The 20,218-nt window shown below is 36.5% G+C and overlaps 2 protein-coding genes and 1 long non-coding RNA gene across 3 annotated transcripts in view; 1 reads left to right on the top strand and 2 right to left on the bottom strand.

Annotated features, from left to right (window-relative positions):
* Positions 1-20,218, bottom strand: part of LOC134754523 (uncharacterized) — a 100,338-nt gene that overhangs the window by 43,255 nt on the left and 36,865 nt on the right. The gene's annotated exons all lie outside the window — the stretch shown is intronic.
* On the bottom strand, positions 2,800-13,295 carry LOC134754453 (peptidyl-prolyl cis-trans isomerase Fkbp12-like). Its single transcript, XM_063690784.1, has 3 exons — positions 13,164-13,295; positions 12,908-13,068; positions 2,800-2,995 (listed from the first exon to the last, which is right to left on the bottom strand). The coding sequence occupies exons 1-3, from the start codon at positions 13,225-13,227 to the stop codon at positions 2,867-2,869; spliced, it is 354 nt and encodes a 117-aa protein (XP_063546854.1). The 5' UTR covers positions 13,228-13,295; the 3' UTR covers positions 2,800-2,866.
* The window catches only part of LOC134754206 (uncharacterized), a 29,006-nt gene continuing 23,148 nt past the window's right edge, over positions 14,361-20,218 (top strand). Inside the window, exons 1-2 of the mRNA XM_063690367.1 lie at positions 14,361-14,678; positions 14,811-14,992. Of these exons, the coding sequence (XP_063546437.1) occupies positions 14,511-14,678; positions 14,811-14,992 (350 nt within the window). The 5' untranslated portion in view covers positions 14,361-14,510. The remainder of the gene's footprint in view (positions 14,679-14,810; positions 14,993-20,218) is intronic.

Below are 20,218 nucleotides of genomic sequence, written 5' to 3'. Positions count from 1 at the left end.
CACCAAACGTGAACTATGTGTCACTGAAGAGTTCCATTCTGATCATCATCAGCAGTTCCACTTCATCAAATGTCACTTTTTTAAATGTAAATGCTGGATTTTTTGATGAAAATACAAAAATCACTATATGTATGCCTTTCACATTTGAGGAGTTCCCTCGGTTCCTCGTGGGTCTCATCATCAGAACTCGAGCTTGACAAAAATATGTCTTAAAAACTTAAGTTGCTTAACAAACATAAAGAAGAGGACAAGTCGCCAAACGTAAACTATGCGTCATTAAAGAGTTCCATTCTGATCATCATCAGCAGTTCCACTTCATCAAATGTCACGTTTTAAAATGGAAATGCTGGATTTGTTGATAAAAATACAAAAATCACTATATGTATGCCTTTCACATTTGAGGAGTTCCCTCGATTCCTCATGGATCCCATCATCAGAACTCGAGCTTGACAAAAATGATTCTTGAGAACCTAACTTGCTTAACAAACATAACGAAGAGGACAAATCGCCAAACGTGAACTATGCGTCATTGAAGAGTTCCGTTCTGATCATCATCAGCAGTTCCACTTCATCAAATGTCACTTTTTACACTCAAAAGCTATCAGATCCCGTAGTAGGTACCAAAACTTTTACTCTGTAAGTCCTAACTTTATTAGCTCTAACTGTATAAAGCCAACATCTTGGTCAAACGTACAGCACGGCTTGGCCGTTTCGTTGCAGTCACATTTTAAACACTCACTCGGTGGACGTGTTGTACAAAGTAGTTACACAAGTCTTTCAAATTCTGAGGGTTATTAAGGGGTTGTCCAATTTGTCCATTTGACGCCTTTTACCATCAAAATAGGGTGAAAAATAATTGGCGGCATATGATACTTATACAATGGAAAATCAGCAAAAACGCCCAGTCTTTCTTGGAAAACGTGTTAATACTGTTAATAGCTTATTTCAATGAAGTGGCGAATAAGTGCCTACAAGATGTTAAAACTGTAAGGCACCATTTTAAAAATTTTACTTTTACTGTTTTGACAAAAATAAATCTAATTTATAAGTTTTGTTTTTTCCTTGCAAGTGTGTTGAAAAAGTCGTATGAAACGCGTGTGCATTGGTCATTACACACATCGGCTTTCTTATTGCGCGCTCGCCTACAGCTCGCGCTCACAATATCGCCTCGGGTTCACTAATTTATCGCCGAAAATTGTATTGCCGATTATCAGTTCCCAACCAACTTTTCGCATAATTTCATTTCGCGGAATGGTCATGTGCCAACTTATCAAAATATTTTGTTTTACTTCCCAACCTCACAGTTACCAACTGTACTGTCCGCGCACCCCCCACAGCTGAGGAATGTTAGGAATGTTGGGCGACTTCCTCGACCTCCGAATGCACGGAATGAGGGCTAACGCGTATGAATTCACCGCTAGGGGCGCTAGTGTGGATGGTGGTCTTCGCAAAGTTCGAAATGTCAAATGTCACTTGTCATTTCAATGACTGACAGCTGTTCTTTAGTCTTTTGGACCACCATCAACAGAGGCGCCAACTGGTGAGCAAAAAAACGATAGCCCTCATTGGCGCGCGGACAGTACGATTGGTCACTTTTCAAAATGCCACAGGAAAGTTCAAGAGCTGGGTTTCTGCCAAATGAACTTAGTTTAAGTAAAAACTTGCCTCATGTATGAAAAGGGAACTGTTACACTGACGAAACGTTATTCGTTTAATAGTTGTTTGGCCTAGTGAAACATTTGACAAATGATAAGTATCCCAAAAATTGTGAACCATTATAATAATCTGCTTTAAAATAATTCTGCCGCATGAAATGTTGTCATACAAAAATTTGGCAATAGTTAGTTGTCAAAGTGAATCATCGGCGAAATGTTGGTTAGCAAGTGAAATTCGGCTAAAAGAAGTTCGGCGAAAAGGCATGATACATCGCCTCGTGTATAATGACCAACGTAGCACACTTCTATCATAATGTACTATTATTGCATTTTTCAACCTTTTTACAAAACATTTAATATCTCCGAAACTAGAAACCCTCATAAGGTCATTTCTCGTGGGACGTCCCAATTTTTTATTAATTACATCAGTCGATCAGATTTGTTTTGAGGATCTAATGTCTGTATGGGACCTATAGACTAAGGGCCAGTTGCACCAACCATACTTAACAGACTGATCAACATCACTATGAAAATTCCTATACTATAAAATTTAGCGAACGCTTTAACGGTGACAGACAGTTTGGTGCAACCGACCCTTAAAGCAATACAAAAGTCACAAATGATGGTCAAAGTCTGGCACCCGCACTTTACTGCCAAAAAATGCCAATACATCGTGACGTCACCATGTTGCTATCCCTATTGCTTAGAAGCCGTTTCGATGATGAGATCTCGTGGCCGCTCTCTAACACGATGGATAGACCTCATTAAGTCCATTACAGGAAATACAGTCAACGATTGCTCCCACTCCACCAAAAACAGAGCCACATGGCGACGGATCACATGAGCTGCGTGGCGCAGAAATCGACCGTGACATGACCACAACCACTCTGTCAAGAGTGTACGACTAAGAAGAAGAAGAATTTTATAGATGTTCGTTTTTAACAAATGTGTTGTTAATATTGTCTTCGGTTGTTAGTTCATCATCAATTCATCTTTCATCCCCAATACTATTAAAATATTATTATGCAGCAAGAAAGTGGAATCAACCTAACAAAGACATTTTTTTTTCAGTAGTATGAACTTGAAATGTTCAAAAAAATATTTGTTTCAGTTGTTTGAAACTGTTATAAAGACTAATCAACAAAGACTTGGCTACCAACAATAAGAATACTGAAACTTAACTTTATAAACATACGAGTTGTTTTAGGTTACTATTCAACATGAAGCAGTTCAACATCAAATACTAAAGTGGAGTTTGCTGGGATAACCCCCGGGTGGCCTCTAGAACCATAGCCATAGTCAGGCGAGCAGATTAATCGGGCCCTCTCACCTACTGACATCTGTAACAAACAATGGTTTATCATTAATAGATTATTCCACACAATGCTCATTTACCTAAAGGTTGGTAAACATAACTAGAAAATGTATGGTACTCGTTACGAAACATTGTTTATAAACGGTTTCTAAACAAAAATGTTTGTCGTGAATATGTGGCTTTTATGTTTAGTAGGTACTTTACCACAGATTTTATACAACCTTAATTCAGGCTTGTGACTATTTACACCACTTGTCTATCTGTCACAATAGTGGAGTCAATATAAAGTTTAAGTTACATTAAATGCACACTCAAATTTTTCTACATGGGTGAATTCTATATCATATTGAATACCCGTCTGTAAAGTAACAACTTGATATCAGTTCCCGTTTTTGAGAAATAAAACTTTTTTTTAAATCTTTTATACTACTTAAACAATAATTCCCACATAAGATATTTTTCGTAGAATGGGTTATGAAGCTTATACGACTACACGGTCAGAATATCTCTCGACAATAATGTAAATTATAGATTTATTGAAACAAATTATTATTTTGTAAGTTTTTCATGACCCAGGAACTCCCACACCGAGAGAAAAGTTTACTATGGTGGTTATGAAGTAGTTGTATCGATCATGTTTAAAAATCTCCCGAGTCACTACTATATTTGTAGAATAGCAGCAAGATTTTGGAAACAAACAGCAAATAATGTTCTGCACAATTAATGGACATTTCTAGTTTTTTGCCAGTAACTGCACAAGTTATGGAAGAATAACGTATTCATTTTTCTCTCGATAATTAAATCAATTTCCAGCATAAAAAAATTAAAAAGTATGCGGTATTTCCAGGCATTCACAGAGGCCAATTCGAACTTTATTTAAGATGTCAATAATATATCATTTTGTTATCATTCGGCCGACCGTCTCGCTCGCTCCAAAACATATTTTAACTAGTACGAGCGAAACGCACACGCAAATTAAAAAAATGATATTGTTAATAACAAAGTTCGAATTAGCCTCAAGTTATATTAGGAAAGTATACCTTATGGCTTATGGCATTGCGTTAAGGTTCAATAGTTCAATGCATTAAGTGTCTGTCTTTATATGAAAAACGATAGCTGTCAAATTTTTATATCTATTCACAAAACGTTTAGAATACTGGATGCTGTGTCAGATATAAATAGACCCTTGAAGTCTTACAACTATCTATTATGCTTGATCTGAATCTTACTGGTTAGTAAGGACCGTCCACTTAGTCATACTTCGAATAGCCGCCCGGACAAATTATAAAGCTAATTTCGAATTTTAAATTTTGACAATTCACGAGAAGAGTAACGTAACGTCAAACGATATGTTTGTCCCTTTTCAACGATCCTGTCATCCGATGCTTTTAGTAGCGGGAGCTGTGAGAGTGAAAAGACGCAAATGTCAGCAATTCTTACCGCTTGGTATTTGTCAGCGAGCGCATCGCGACATGAAACCAGTATGAACCTGGCCCTCGATTACGTATAATTGTAAGGAAACTTGGGATCAAGTTATATTAGTCTAAGGTCTAACAGTTGAGAATAAGACGTGCTCTGAATATACAGTGTGGAATTTTTTTATGGTCCCTGAAGGGAAAGTGCCTTAAAACCTTAAGCTCATTTTATTTTTAAAAAGAAACAAAACTGCATTCAAAGGTTTTTTGAAATTCGCTTGTCTCGCCTGGGAATCGAACCGACTAAAAATTCCAAACAATAAACACTCCCTATTTTATTCTACTAGTCGATACCACGTCGATACAGTTAATGTTAATGATAACATTTCTTCAAGAAACATTAGGTCTTACACTCGTCTGTCGTACAAAATTTCCATAAAATGGAATATTTAGTACTCAAGAATATTTTTAGACAAGCAAAATTGAAAAAAAAAATTAAAAACCTTTGAATGCAATTTAGTTTCTTTTTAAAAATAAAAGAATGTCTCCTTTAAGTAAAATGAGCTAACTTAAGGTTTTCAGAGAATTTCCCTCCAGGGCCCATTAATTTGATTATTAAATTATAGTGGTAAGTAAGCGCATTGAGTATGCACTTTTGTCTCAGGCGATGCCGCTTGGCACGATTGATTGTTCCTTAGGGCAAATAAAACTGATTCAGCCCGGTAGCCACGAGATCGTAACGCCCCCCAAAAGGGGGGTGAAAGGGTCGGCTCCCCAAGTCCAATCTATGCTATATTTCTTCCTGTTCTTAGCAACTAGGGCAACTTATATATCATTTTCGTATAATTTAGGAAAGAGGAATTCATTTTTGAAAAAATTATTAGACCTTTCCATACAAAAAAAATGAGTTGTTTACAAAAATTTAAATGTTATGTAATTTTTTGTGACAATTTTCCCTGTTACAATTACAGTGTGGCGATTTGCACTAAATAGAAAAATGGACAATGTAGCCCATTTATTGTTCATTCTGGAAAATATCACTTTAAAGGAATAGCTGCCGAAACGCCTGTCAAAAAAGAGGCGTTTTTTCTTACTAAGCGGCGTTTTAAGTTTCCAAGTTTTTATTCCTTACTTGTTGTTTTTATTCCTCACTTGTTGTTTTTATTATTTTTTCGCAACTGTGTTAAAAAACGTCGTTCGATACACGTGCGGAAATGTCATTCTTCACTCGTCCCGAGTCTTGCCAAGATACCTATCTCGGTACTCGTGAAGTAATGACATACTTTCCGCACTAGCATCGAAATGTACTATTTATTTCATTTGGGCACCAACAAGTATGTTGGTAGTAAACCTTTTTGCGAGTAAAATAGTATGTAATAATGATTTAATATAATATTGTTAATTAACTAAAGTTTCATTATTGCGTCATTTCATCTCATAACCCTACTACCCATTGTATTGAATGACCTTATTCACGTTTTCTGCAGCAATGCAGTCGACTGCAGCAATATTGAAGCGCGACATTGCTGTCGACTGCTACGGCAGTAGCCGTAAATGTCAAAATCAAATTTCCTGTCTGGATTTTGACGTTCATTTAAAATAAATAATCAAAGGGGATCATCGATTTTGGGCCCGGAGGACAAACCATCGCGTATATTATGGTACACTACACAGACGGTTACAGTAATTATAAACGCATTTGATTACGGAATAAGATATAATATTGGGTGTAAATGAAACGGGAATGTATTATACAATAAAATAAATTATATCTATTATTAATTTCCGTAAATCACACTATCATCTTTATTAGCATAGCATAGCTTAACGCTCAATTTCGCACAAACCGTGAGGTTTTCACTAAGGAGTTTAAAATTCTCTTTGCACTAAACTTTATGGTTGGTAAAAAAGTCTGTATTCTAATTTGGCACTAACTGCCACTGTCTGTCATTGCTATGTCATAGCCTCATAGCTGACATACGTGAGATATATGCCGCAATGTATGCATTGCGCGTTTTATCGGAGCTTTGCCTGAGGTGTGTTAAGTAAGCGCGCAATCAAAATTAAACATGCGTAAACAATCGTTACGCGTACCGATGAAACTGGGTAAGTTAGTCATGGGAGAATTAAGAGCCAACAGGAGCCGAGACCAAACTCAATTTTGAGATTTGAAAGAGAATATCGTCGTCGCGCTGACGGGGGCGGTACCGCGTACCGAGGGACTATCCCAGTGTGTGTGGTGCACGCACACCGACGCGCACGTTATTTGCGCTCCTCGCCGGCCTCACGCCGCTCGCGTTTTTAGTAACTAAATTCAATATCCTTCTACAACCTGCAATCTAATTAACATTTCGAGTTACAGAATAGTAAAAAAACATAACATAACATGGACATACAAGAAAACATTGTTGTATAAAAACATACAAGATAACGGCTGTTAAATTAATCCAATTAAATATTTTTAAATATGATAAACAAAAATATTAAATTATAGTCGTGAGTATTTTAAAAGTAAAACTCCCTTATACCTTGATTTTAAACAAAGTATTTTACTTATAACTTACTTGGTTCGTATGAATTAGTGACATACCTAATTAAAAAAGAAAGCTATAACTCCCGCGGGAACAATATAGGCCTTTTCCCTTCAGTACACCTGCATGAAATAAGATCTTTTTGAGCAAGCGTCTTGAAAAACAAATTTGCCGCTCTCCGGCTCCGTTGAATAGAAAAAAAGAAAGCCTCAGGTTAGATAAAATTATCATAATAAAGAAACATGTGACATATGATATTTCTTACTTTGATGTAATTATACAGTTTTATTGATGGTCCGTTTTTTTATTTATGTGTCAGATTTTGATAAAAATAGGTATAAATTGAAGAGCTCCTAATTCTGATCGGAATAAATATGAAACCCAATAAATAAATAAATAATAATAAATATTAAATCAATATTATAGGACATTCTTACACAGATTGACTAAGTCCCACGGTAAGCCCAAGGAGGCTTGTGTTATGGGTACTCAGACAACGATATACATAATATATATAGGTAAATACTTAAATACAAATAGAAAACACCCATGACTCAGGAACAAATATCTGTGCTCATCATATCATATCATCGAACCCAGGACCATCGGCTTCACAGGCAGGGTCACTACCTCCTAGGCCAGACTACCGGTCGTCGCCCAATATTTTGGGACAATAGTCTAGTCTACAAAAGGTTCAAGGTGGTGAAAAAAATAGTGTAAGCTGTTCGCATAAAAAAACCGCAAATCGATGTACAGGTTAGCCGTTTGGTACACGTATATACTAGTCAAAACAAAAATTTTGACCCGCAGTTCCTAAAAAAAATTCCCTTAGGAGGGGAGTGCTGAAACCTTTTTATGTATAAAAAAAAACTTTTTTTTTAAACCTATCGTATACTTCTCATCTATCATACGAAAGGGCTTTTTGAAGCGATTCTGAAAATATACCACATCATTGCATTTTAGCCATTTTTAGGGTTCCGTAGCCAAATGGCAAAAAACGGAACCCTTATGGATTCGTCATGTCTGTCTGTCTGTCGTCCGTCCGTATGTCACAGCCACTTCTTTCCGAAACTATAAGAACTGTTGAAACTTGGTAAGTAGATGTATTCTGTGAACCGCATTAAGATTTTCACTCAAAAATAGGAAAAAAAAAATTTTAGGGGTTCCCCATACTTAGAACTGAAACCCAAAAATTTTTTTTTTCATCAAACCCATACGTGTGTGGTATCTATGGATAGGTCTTCAAAAATGATATTGAGGTTTCTCATATATTTTTTTTCTAAACTGAATAGTTTGCGCGAGACCGAGAGACACTTCCAAAGTGGTAAAATGTGTAACCCCCCCTCTAACTTCTAAAATAAGAGAATGATAAAACTGAAAAAATATATGATGTACATTACCTTGCCAACTTTTACCGAGAACTGGTTTGAACGAGATCTAGTTAGTAGTTTTTTTTTAATACGTTATAAATCGTAAACCGCAATTTACCTTTCACTCACGTTTCACATAAAAATACATTGTTTAAATTGTGTAATGTACGGAACCCTCGGCGCCCGATTCCGATTCGCACTTGGCCGGTTTTTTCTTAAATTGAAAGAAAAAGAATTTTCAAAACATACCAAGTTTGGGCTCCTCCAGATACGATATGGCTGATTTTTTTTGTACAAATGATACGCGATATCCTCATATGTAACCCCAAAAAAGCAATAAAAAATTTATTTAGTTTTTTTTTTCAATACAAAGTGACACAGTTCTACTTAACCCTTTAACTTGACCCCAAACTTGGTGTTTTGAAAATTCTATTTGTTTTAATTTACAAAAAAATGGCTAAAATGTAATGATATGGTATAATTTTAGAATCGCCTCAAAAAGCCCTTTCGTATGATACCACACACGATAGGTTTTTGAAAAAAAAAATATGTTTTTTTTTATACAAAAAAAAATGTTTCAGCATACCCCTCCTAAGGGATTTTTTTTTAGAAACTGCGGGTCAAAAATTTTGTTTTGACCTCTTAGTATGCGTGTGCCAAACGGCTAACCTGTACATCGATTTGCGGTTTTTCTTTGAAATTGGACTTGTACGGCTGCCACTAATAGAGATACTAACTCCTAAAAATACGTATGATACCTCATTGGATTCAGAATGATGTCTAGAAAAATGTATTCGAAGCGTTTATTCCCACATAAAAAAGGTCAAAGCTATTAACAAAAAACGGCCAAGTGCGAGTCGGTTCCGTACCATTACGCAAAAAACGGCAAAAAATCCCGATTGTTGTTTGGGAGCCCCACTTAAAAAAATATTTTATTCTGTTTTTAGTATTTGTTGTTATAGCGGCAACAGAAATACATCATCCGTAAATATTGCAACTTTTTAGCTATCACGGTTCACGAGATACAGCCTGGTGACAGACGGACAGGCAGATTGACAGACAGACAGATATTATTTTAAAGCTATTAAATATTCTTTTAAAAATTAGGAAATAATATGGTGTATTTAAAACATATCATGGAATATACTACGGTTATAAATTGATATTATGTAAAGTAATTTTTTCAACAAGTTAGGCAATTATTAAGTAACCACATTTTTCTCGAACTTTCGTCTTTGTTGTAAATTTAAAAAAAAAGAAAATAATTGGCGTAAAAAGTATTTCGCCTCGTGGAGGTTTCATGAGATCACGTCACAATAGTTTTAATAAAATTAATACTTTGTTTAAAATAAATTTTTGAATAATAGTGAAAATTGTAAAATATAAAGCAATATAATAATACGTACTTAGAACTGATACTTTTCTAAATAAAGAATGAATAAACTAAATTGTGTAATTAATTTTTAGTGCAAATCACCACAATTTGCTTCTAAAGAGCAAATCTGTGACCAAAAATTATATATAGTTTTAATTTTTCGTTCGTATATTCAGATTTGTGTATGAAAATGTGAAACTATTATTTCTAAAATAAATTATTCGTCCCTAATTTACACAAAATTTATACCAAATTTGATCTCATATCAAGAGATAGGTAGAAATAGAGGCAAACTGGACCGCAGAAGCCGACTTTTCCCCTCCCTTTTTGGGGGGTAGCCAGGACTTAATCTCGTAGCTAGTGCGTCAGCTCAGCTTTGTATGAACAAAGGAATAATAAATAGTGTTAAACGATATCCCCTGAGGCCAAAGTGCATACTCACTTTACTTACTTCGCCTACTAAGAGGCAAATCGCGACTTTGTTATGGTTTATCGATAACTTATCACATCACTAGATTATCGACTTTCAATGTCGACTATTGCCCATCACTTTTCTGTCCGTGTACGTATTTAGAAACTTGACCCCGCCCCTAAAATTAGTGCGATAAGGACAACTGCAGCTTAGGCGAAAAATCCTGCGTAAAAATCTCAAAAATCGAGGTTTCGTACTCGACTGTTTCCTCCTCCAAAACTTAAGCAATCGTAACCAAATTTGGAAATCTAAATGATTATGAAATTGTCTGTGTCGGACTGTTTTGATTTTTTGGCTAATTGATACCAGTTTTGAATACCACGCCTCTCATTGCGGCATAGTCAGTGAAGCCATTTTTGGCCATGTTTGAAGGGCTCTAGCGCCTTAAAAAACAAAAATATCAAAAAAAGCAAAACACACCGACACAGATATTGACAATATTAATCTGTGTTGAAAAAATCATTCCTCTAGCTTCAAAAACCAGGGAGGAAACAGTCGAGTACGTTTGTATGGAGAAATGACCACTCCTGTTGGCTCTTAACGGTCGACCGCATCGCGAACTCTCGGCAGTTCAAGCGGACCGATCGTCTACCGCGAACATTGAAGTGAGACGGAGATATGGAAGTCGATCAAACGTTCTCTACAGTGAATCAGTACCCGTCAGTTAGTGCCTGCGTGGGTAATTTAAATAGCTTGGACGTCGTAATAATTATGGTTGTATTCCATACAATATTACATATACGTGAGATTTTTTTTGTTATTACACTAACATGAGTAAGAGATTTATGAAGGTGAAACAAAAGTCGAGTGTCCATTTTCTATAAGCAACAAAAAAAAATCGAAACAAAAATGGTTAATAGTAATTAAACGGATTCATTTACGTTAGAGATTTTTTTGTAGAATATAGTAAATATAATGAGCTTAATTAACATGTAATTTTTATGTACACATTAGTTGTTATTTTTATGTAAAAAAATTTTTTTATAAAGAAAGTTATTGGGGGCAGGTTTCTGTGCCAAGCTGGAAGAAAATATAAATACTTAATGAGTATATGCCTGCGAACAGCATATTAGAAAATCTCTAGTGTGGGGATTGATGTTTTGGTTTATTTCTCTATTTTAGTAATAATTTGGATTTATAAAAACAAATTGACATATTTTGTGGAGATTTTTTTCAAAATATATTATTTGTAACATAGGTAATCACATCTCAAAAAATCTCTAATGTGAGAATTAATGTAGATTTCTCATACATTTTGAACTGTGCGGACCGGCCTACAATGAATGCAACTTAAACCTGCCCTAGGTGTATGCTAGAGTTGCCAAAGCCCAAAAGGCCATCAGCGCAGATGAATGAGTTTGCCATGAGCCTCTAACGGCTCTAACTAATGGTACAGTCAGGCCTATGGAACTCTCCGCGCGAGCTCGGATTTATACCTACGAATCGTCTCCCGTTCACGGTAGAAAATCAAACCAGTTGGTTGCCACGCCACACGCGCTCACGCACGCACGGCACGTCACCGCGCGCCGCACTGGCAATTTTTACGATAGGTAGTTACAAGCTACGTCGCCGTCGGTACTATTTAATTACTTTAAATGTAGTGTTAATTATGACAAATTTATAGTTAGATTAGTATCTTCTACTTATTTCAAATAGGTAGCAAACTTTTAAGTTCTTTTGGTAAATGTTTATTTTAAAGACAGTAAGTTCTTAACTTTACAAAAGTACCTACTCATTTATCTCTGGTTATCTTATAATTAATATACCTGTATTCATGGGTTCTCTATAATTTTATCTTTATAGTGTAACCTAACAAACTAATTATTGCTGGGTTCATTGCGCGGTTTATAAAACGGCGTAAATACGGCAGTTACTGCACGGAGATATGACCTTTTAAGAAGAGTATTTCGCAAACACTAACGCATAAACGGAATATTATAATTATTGGAATTTAACTTGCTTACATGCAAGTTCTAATGTTAGTTTGATCAATCGATTTAGAGAGGACCGGTCTTCACACGAATTAAAATGTATACTTGTACCTAAGTAGGTATGTATCTTCTATCTATAGAATCTATAGTCGCTATACCTACTGTCGCAATAACATATCACTTAGAGAAGGAAAAAAATCATACATAAAAGTGAAACAGTTGTAAATGAATGATTAAAATACATAATTTAAGATTTAGTTTCCATTTTATTTCACTCCGCTGTTAGGTAGATATTTATCATTTCTAAACGTCAGCAACCCTAGCATTGTGCCGGTTTGCGCTGTGCGGGTAGCGGCATGCAAACCGGCATCCCATTGTATTTTTGTGTAGCTATCAAAACGGTTTTCTTTGAGAGATAAGTATCTGTTTGTAAGAACTATTATATAGTCTGTAGTACAGTTCGCTATAGACATGTGTCATTCATGAGTGAGGGATTTAAAAAAACTATATCTTTTGATTGAACTCACTCACTCTTCAAGTCACTGAAGATTTAACTCGCTCAGTAACTCATCTATATTAGTGTTACTTGCTCGCTCTTTCCCACTCATGATTCGAATGAGCCTTAAGTCAATTCTTCTTCGAGTTATCCCGGCGTTTTGCCACGGCCCATGGGGGCCTGGGGTTCGCTTTACCATTAATCCCAAGAATTGAGATAGGGACTGTTTTTTCTTAAATTAAGTTGTTAATTAAATTTGAAAAATTAATTATTTAAAGAAAGTATCATTCCAACAACTCAAAAATGATGCCTATGCTACATGAAGGGTTAAGGATGATTTATCGTACCTTTGGTATACCTCTGTCCCATCCCTTGATCACATCTCCTTTGCCGAGCGTAAACTTAAAAGGTTGCCCACGCTCTCTAGAACAGTCGAACTGCTTTCCATCAGCTAAGGTACCCGTGTAATGGACCACTACAGTTTGACCCGGCTTGGGATATGTAGATCCTGAAATGTTTTAAAAGGGTTAATAAAGGGGTAATATAGGTATTTAAAAAAATGTATGTCGTATAAAAATGAATAGGAAGGAAAAGTATAAATACCGTTTCCAGGACTAAGAACTTCAATATCGACGCCCATTGCGAACAATAAGTAATAAAAAGGCATACACTGTTTAATTTTATAAAAATTGTGCTACTTGTTTTGTTATGATCTCATGACATATTGACAGCAAATAGTGATACTGACAGTTGAGTGACAGTTATATTTTTTTTCGTCCAGACATGCCAGTATGCAAAGTTGAACTAAACAATCTGCGAATCGACGCCACACTCGCGTTCGTGGCTTCGCGCCGTGATGCGCACACGAGTGTGGAGGGCCCTTTAAACGGTCCATCTCTGTGCGGGAGGGCGTATAGCTGATCTATGTAATGCTAGGTCAATGGCAGCATAGGACTTTTTCTCTTTCACTTATAAATTTCGGTATTTCGCCATCGCCTCCTACCTATGATGCCACCCGGTCGGTGAATAATCGGTGATAAGGACAAGCATGGCATTACTTTCTGTTTCCTCTTATAGGAATCGCAATAAGACTATCTTTCTCTATCAAAGAGTATCAATAAGCCCTCCACACTCATGCGCGAATCGCGGCTTCGTGCCGTGATCAGCCGTGATTCGCGCACGAGTGTGGAGGGACCTTTAGATTAGTCTGTCTGTGTCAGGCCCTTGGCGGGAGACATATATTGTCTTTGGATAGAATTCACACCACAAACAACAATTTCAATCAAGCTTGGCCCTTGGCCTTGCTGAGGCCCAGTGTTGCCAGATCGTCCCAAATAGGACGATTTTCCGTCCTTTTTAATGCCACACCGTCCCTTTGTCGTCCCTTCTGAACTACCGTCCTTTTTGGTCATCGAGCGTCCAGTATAAAATATTTTGAAAATCTTTACCGAAATACCGTCCATCGACGGTACATATCGAGTACCTAAGTAGCATGTGCCTATGTATTCGTCTATACATCGATAATTTGCCTGTTTTGAAGAAGCCTGATGTACTAACAACGCACTAACATTGATAGTTTTGACCATTTGCATTGATCGCAGGTACACAAATTATGATAAAAATGTTCCAACTTTGTTTTCGTCCCATTGTGATAAAAACCGTCCCTTTTTAGATTACACATCGTCCGAAACTGGGGATACGGGCTGGTAACACTGCTGAGGCCTTGCTTGCCTTCCATGGTCATGAAATAAATTAAAAAAAAAAAAAACTTGCTTGCCTTTGCCTAGCTTGTGTACATTCAAAATTTAAAATTCAGGACAGTTGAGTTTTGCTACAATCTACAGCCTGTTATTAGTTTATTTATAGTTTTTATTGTTTTCTGTTTCGTCTAGGGGTTGAATATTTTGTACATTGAAATTGTGTGTTTTTATCGTATTACGTATTGTATCCATGAGTAACATGGAAGTGGATGGTGCGGAGAACTGTAACAGTAATAGTTGTAGCAATATGTCAGACGGACGAAAGTATGCTAATTCAAAGGCATTCGTGGATGCTGCACGCCAGTATGAGACCACACATAGCGAGGCGTCTGTTAGTTTAATGAACAGATATTTAAACGTAAGTTTGAAATGCAATTACAGTCAGATAATAACAAAGCCAAGTTTGTTGTTATCTGAATTTACTTGTGAATCTTGTAATTATCTCTTATAACTTGGTTGTTAGTGTATATGTTGTTTTGTACCACTGTAGCTGTTAGCGTCGACGTGTGATTTATCAATATTCGCTCCCGGGAGGTCAGAGGTGTGCGCGTTGTTCAGCTCGCTATGGCGCGTGATGAGGGAGCCGGGCGGGCCGCATTGGGCCGGCGTCGCGGTCCTGTCCCGGGCTTGCGTGGAGCCGAGCGCCCGGCATGCGCTCACGCACACTTACAAGTAAGTGTTGCATCAAACACAAGTCACCTGTATTGTGAAAGTCACAGTACACATGTCACTAAAATATATATAGGGTTGGTGAGATAGTTACTGTCCAGCTCTGGTTTCCGTCCGCTTGACGGAGTTGCTACAAAGAATTGCGTATTTTGAATTTAAACACACAACACAATTACACAATTTTTGACTTATTGAAATCCTTAATGTCTAAACAATAGATCTAACTACATAAAAATGATATTTCGCAAGTAGCATATTAAAAATAAATAAATAAATAAACATGCATAAAGCCTATTTTTTCATTGCGTAGACTAAAATGACACTTCATGTGTTGCTAGTTTTTTACGTCTTATAAATAGTGATGTGCTACAACCGGTACTAACCGAAAATAAACTATTGGGAGGTACTTATATTTGTTGATGAGGTGTCTGTAACACAGTGAATGGATAATCCGTGACGTGCTAAAAGGGGACACTAGGAGAGGTATTAAAAAGGGTGAAATAGTTTAGGTAAAAATGTGAGGTGATGCCTTAAGGGGTTAGTTCTGGAATAAAAAGTATCCTATGTCCATCCCCGGTACTCAAACTACCCCTTTACCAGATTTCAACTAAATCGGTTCAGCTGTTTAAGCGTGAAGAGGTAACAGACAGACAGACACACTCGCATTTATAATATTAAGTATGGATTTCCTATGATTTAGCGAGTAGATTTCATTTATTGTTTATTTTGAATCTAAAATTAATTTAATATTTATCGGTTATTCACAAACCGCCTTAAAAAAACAGGGAGTGGAAGAAAAGTACATTAGAATAATAAAGAACATATATAATGGGGGTACAGCTATGGTTAAGCTAGAAAAAGAAGGAGGAAACATCAATCTAGAAAAGGGCGTACGACAAGGAGATCCACTCTCGCCGAAACTATTCACCGCAGTGCTTGAGGATGTCTTTAGACGTTTTGAATGGGAAGGCTGTGGCCTAAGAATAAATGGCGAGTACCTTACAAACTTAAGATTCGCTGACAACATCATCTTATTCGCAAAATCCTCTCATGAGCTCCAAACAATGCTAACAGACCTTGATACACAAAGCAAAGAGGTGGGCTTAAACATGAACGCATCTAAAACCAAGGCAATGACGAACAGAGAGAAAGAACTAATCACAGTGAACAACATTCCCATTGACTATGTGGATGACTATACATATTTAGGCCAAATAATTAAAATAGATAATATGTCAAGTAAAGAAACTGAGACACGTATAGGTCATGCTTGGAAGAGATATTGGTCATTCAGAGAAATAATGAAAGACAAAACAATGAACATCTCAGTTAAAGGAAAATTATTTAATACCTGCATACTCCCTATTCTAACATACGGATGCCAAACTTGGGCGCTCACCAAATCACAACAAACCGAACTTCGTACTTGCCAACGAAGCATGGAACGAAGCATGATGGGAAAGAGGAAAATAGATAAAATCAACCACAACATAATCAGGAAAGCTACAAAGACCCAAGATGTGGTGCAAAAACTGAGAACACTTAAATGGAAATGGGCTGGCCATGTAATTAGAGGAGAAGACAAATGGAACAAATCAGCAACACTATGGTACCCAAGAGAAGGCAAGAGAAAGAGAGGAAAACCTTTCAGAAGATGGCAGGATGATCTGGTAAAGACAGCTGGCAAAACCTGGAATAGACTGGCACAGAAGAGAGAAGAATGGAAATGTTGGGGGAGGCCTTTGCCAAAGGGCACACAGAATTAGCAATGGAAGATAATTAAACAAACCATACCACATATTCTGATAAAAGGCTATAAAATAAAAATAAAATAAATAAAATTCACAAACCGAAATCAAAGATCAGCAATGTTTGTTTTAAGCTGGTGTCATTATTTCTACGTTTGACATTTGTGGTTGTCATTTTAGTCTACGCAATTAAAGAATAGACTTTAGGTAAATTCTTACACATTTTAACATTCCGTTATTATTCCATAAACACAACACAATCAAACACCTTCAGTTTTCTCCCCATAGGTTCAATGTTTATACAACCACAATAACTAAGAATCCTTTTTAGGGTTCCGTACCCAAAGGGTAAAAACGGGACCCTATTATTAAGATTCCTCTGTCAGTTTGTCTGTCTTCTGTCACCAGGCTGTATCTCATGAACCATGATAGCTAGAGAGTTGAAATTTTCACAGATGATGTATTTTTGTTGCCGCTATAACAACAAATACTAAAAAGTATGGAACCCTCAATGGGCGAGTCCGAAATACAAATTTTAAGTGTACCTTAATTTGCTATCTGCAGTGCATGACCCATATATGGCTTATGACCGCACACTATGGAGACGGAGCATACATGGTCGCGATCCTCAGCAACGAGGGACCGAGGAAGAAGAAGAAATTGCTATCTAAATATTTAAAACGTACTTCATGTGTAAATTAATAGATAGCCATTTCCTTTGTAAAATGTGCTTCACAAATAGTCTCCAATATAATAATTGAGTTGCCAAAAAAACCATTGGTACTTGCCTTAAAATAAACAAAAGCTGTAACGGCATAAAAGGCGACATAGCAGAATGTCCTAGTCGCAAAATGTGCAGGCTACGTAAAATGAGCAGATTGCAAAATGTACAAATCTTATAATGAGAAGATCGCAAAATGTGCAGATTTCATAATGAGCAGATCGAAAAAGTTGCAGATCTCATAATGAGCAGATCGCAAAATGTGCAGATCTTATAATGAGCAAATCGCTAAATGTGCAAGCAGATCAATCCGGTGCACGCGACACTAAACTCAAAACACACCAATTGTCAATTACTATGAATAGTGGAAAAAACTAATATCATAACGAATGAAACCCAAATTAACTTTTTACCAATATGATTTGTTCTTCATTTGCACTTTTTTGAATATGGGCTAATCCCAAATGGACTGAAGCTCACAAAGGCCGATACACGGAAGGCTCTTTTCCCAAAATACCCTAAATTTCAATCACTGAGCACCCGATTTCCATAATGATTGATTCACAAAATGGTCTTTTCCCATAATACACCAAATTCTCGATTGTCTTGTTTTATTAAGTAATAAAACCTTGCGTAAACATTACATGCCACTACAGATACCAAAAACATTTCCTTCTCAACTTCACTCCTATTTTTGGGCGGTTTGCCCTTCGGGCATCTGAAGCTACCTAACAAACCTAACCTACGCTACGCTTTTTTCCCTAGTGTAATGTTTTCACGGATATCACACTAAATCAATAGGTAGGTAGGTTAGGTTCGTTAGGTAGCTTCAGATGCCCGAAGGGCAAACCGCCCAAAATAGGTCTAGTCAAGTTGAGAAGGAAATGTTTTTTGAATTACAAAAGCACCAATTTTTTTTACGTGCTAGTTATTTTTTTTTTACAGTTATTCATTTAAACTTAAGCACGGTATATCAATCAAGCGTTTTGTCCATCACCCCTTTTGTTGTACTTGCATTTTGAGATGTGTACCATTTGTCACTAAACCATTGTGACCATGATGATGGCCATTGAACGTTTTTTCACGTTGACTGCCCACTGCCCACATAGGTATACCCTAATTACCGATACAATGATGAGACCAAACCAAAAATCAATGTACACATCTACCCGTACCGTATAATACAGCGTATGACAATCGAGAATTTGGGGTATTTTGAGAAGAAGCCGTTTTGTGAATCAGTCATTATGGGAATCGAGTGTTCTGATACTTTCCCGCATTACAAATTTAGGGTATTTTGGGAAAAGAGCCTTCTGTGTATCGGCCTTTATGAGCTTCAGTCCATTTGGGATTATCCCATATTGAGAAAAGTGCAAATGAGGAACGGTTCATATTGGTAAAAAGTTAATTTGGGTTTCATTCGCTATGATATTAGTTTTTTCCACCATTGGTAGTAATTGACAATTGGTGTATTTTGAGTTTAGTGTCGCGTGCACCGGATTGAAGCAGATCTCATAATGAGCAGGTCTCAAAATGTTTATTTATTTATTAACCAACTTTACATTTACAGTTCAACCAAACATACAAGTTATGGGTTATAAACATATATGTACTTTAAACTACGATAATAATATATGCTAAGTGACCAAAGCTAAAAAGTAGGTCTTTCAATGAACAAAGACAAAACAAAGCTAATGACCAACAGCTCCGCATATATAATAAAACTCGAAGGGGAGACACTAGAATACGTAAATAAATACATATATTTAGGAAAAGAAATATCCTTCGAAAAAGATAACGAAAAAGAAGAGGTAGACCGCCGAATAAAGATGAGCTGGAAAAAATACTGGTCCCTGAAAGAAATAACAAAAGGCGACTATCAGCTCCACCTAAAAAAAAACAATAATGGACCTATCAAAATTCCGACTGTCGTAATTACGAATGATGAAAATCACGAAGATTTATATTTCCGAAAAGCCGAAAAGCCGAATTTTGTAAATTCCGAAACACATAATTCCGATTATAACAATTCCGATGGTGACAAACACCGATTTAACAATTACAATTTTTGAAATCACGAATTCCGAATTGCCATTATTCCGAAATTTTTAATTCCGAACCACATAATTCCGATTATAACAATTCCGACATTGAAAAACGCCGAATTTAACAATTACGATTTTTGAAATCACGAATTCCGAATTGCCATTATTCCGAAATTTTAAATTCCGAACCACATAATTCCGAATATAACAATTCCGACAGTGAAAAACACCGTAATTAATTAAATTTACGATTTCTGAAATCACGAATTCCGAATTGCCATTATTCCGATTTTTTTAATTCCGAATTGACGTTATTCCTATTTTAAATATCCCAATTTTTAAATTTCCGAATAACGATATTCCGAATATATTGTTAAAGTTCGTTTTTTTGAGGGTCGCAGTTCTAACCTAACCTAACCCACTTCTGACAACAGTTCGTTTTCTTGGGGGTCGCAGTTCAAACCTAACCTAACCCACTTCTGGCAACAGTTCGTTTACTTGGGGGTAACAGTTCTAACCTAACCTAACCCACTTCTGGCAAGAGTTTGTTTATTCCGGGGTCGCAGTTATAACTTAACCTAACCCACTTTTCTGGCAACAGTTCGTTTTCTTGGAGGTCGAATCTCCGAATCCGAATTTATTTATGCCGAATTTTTATGCCAAAAATATTTTATGCCGAATTTAACGTGATGCGGCACGACAGGCACCCGTAATA

Source organism: Cydia strobilella, chromosome Z, assembly GCF_947568885.1.
Source record: "Cydia strobilella chromosome Z, ilCydStro3.1, whole genome shotgun sequence".
Classification (NCBI taxonomy): Eukaryota; Metazoa; Arthropoda; class Insecta; order Lepidoptera; family Tortricidae; genus Cydia; species Cydia strobilella.
The sequence above is the reverse complement of the archived record's forward strand: the minus strand, read 5'-3'. Positions and strand labels throughout refer to the sequence as shown.

What these genes read in the sequence shown, in the direction of transcription:
- LOC134754453 (XM_063690784.1), bottom strand. Translation starts at nt 13,227, where the DNA reads ATGCCTTTTTATTACTTATTGTTCGCAATGGGCGTCGATATTGAAGTT. An exon ending in AGTTCTTAGTCCTGGAAACG is followed by an intron (nt 13,069 to 13,163) that starts GTATTTATACTT and finishes AAAACATTTCAG; the next exon opens with GATCTACATATCCCAAGCCG. An exon ending in GGGACAGAGGTATACCAAAG is followed by an intron (nt 2,996 to 12,907) that starts GTACGATAAATC and finishes TGTTTGTTACAG; the next exon opens with ATGTCAGTAGGTGAGAGGGC.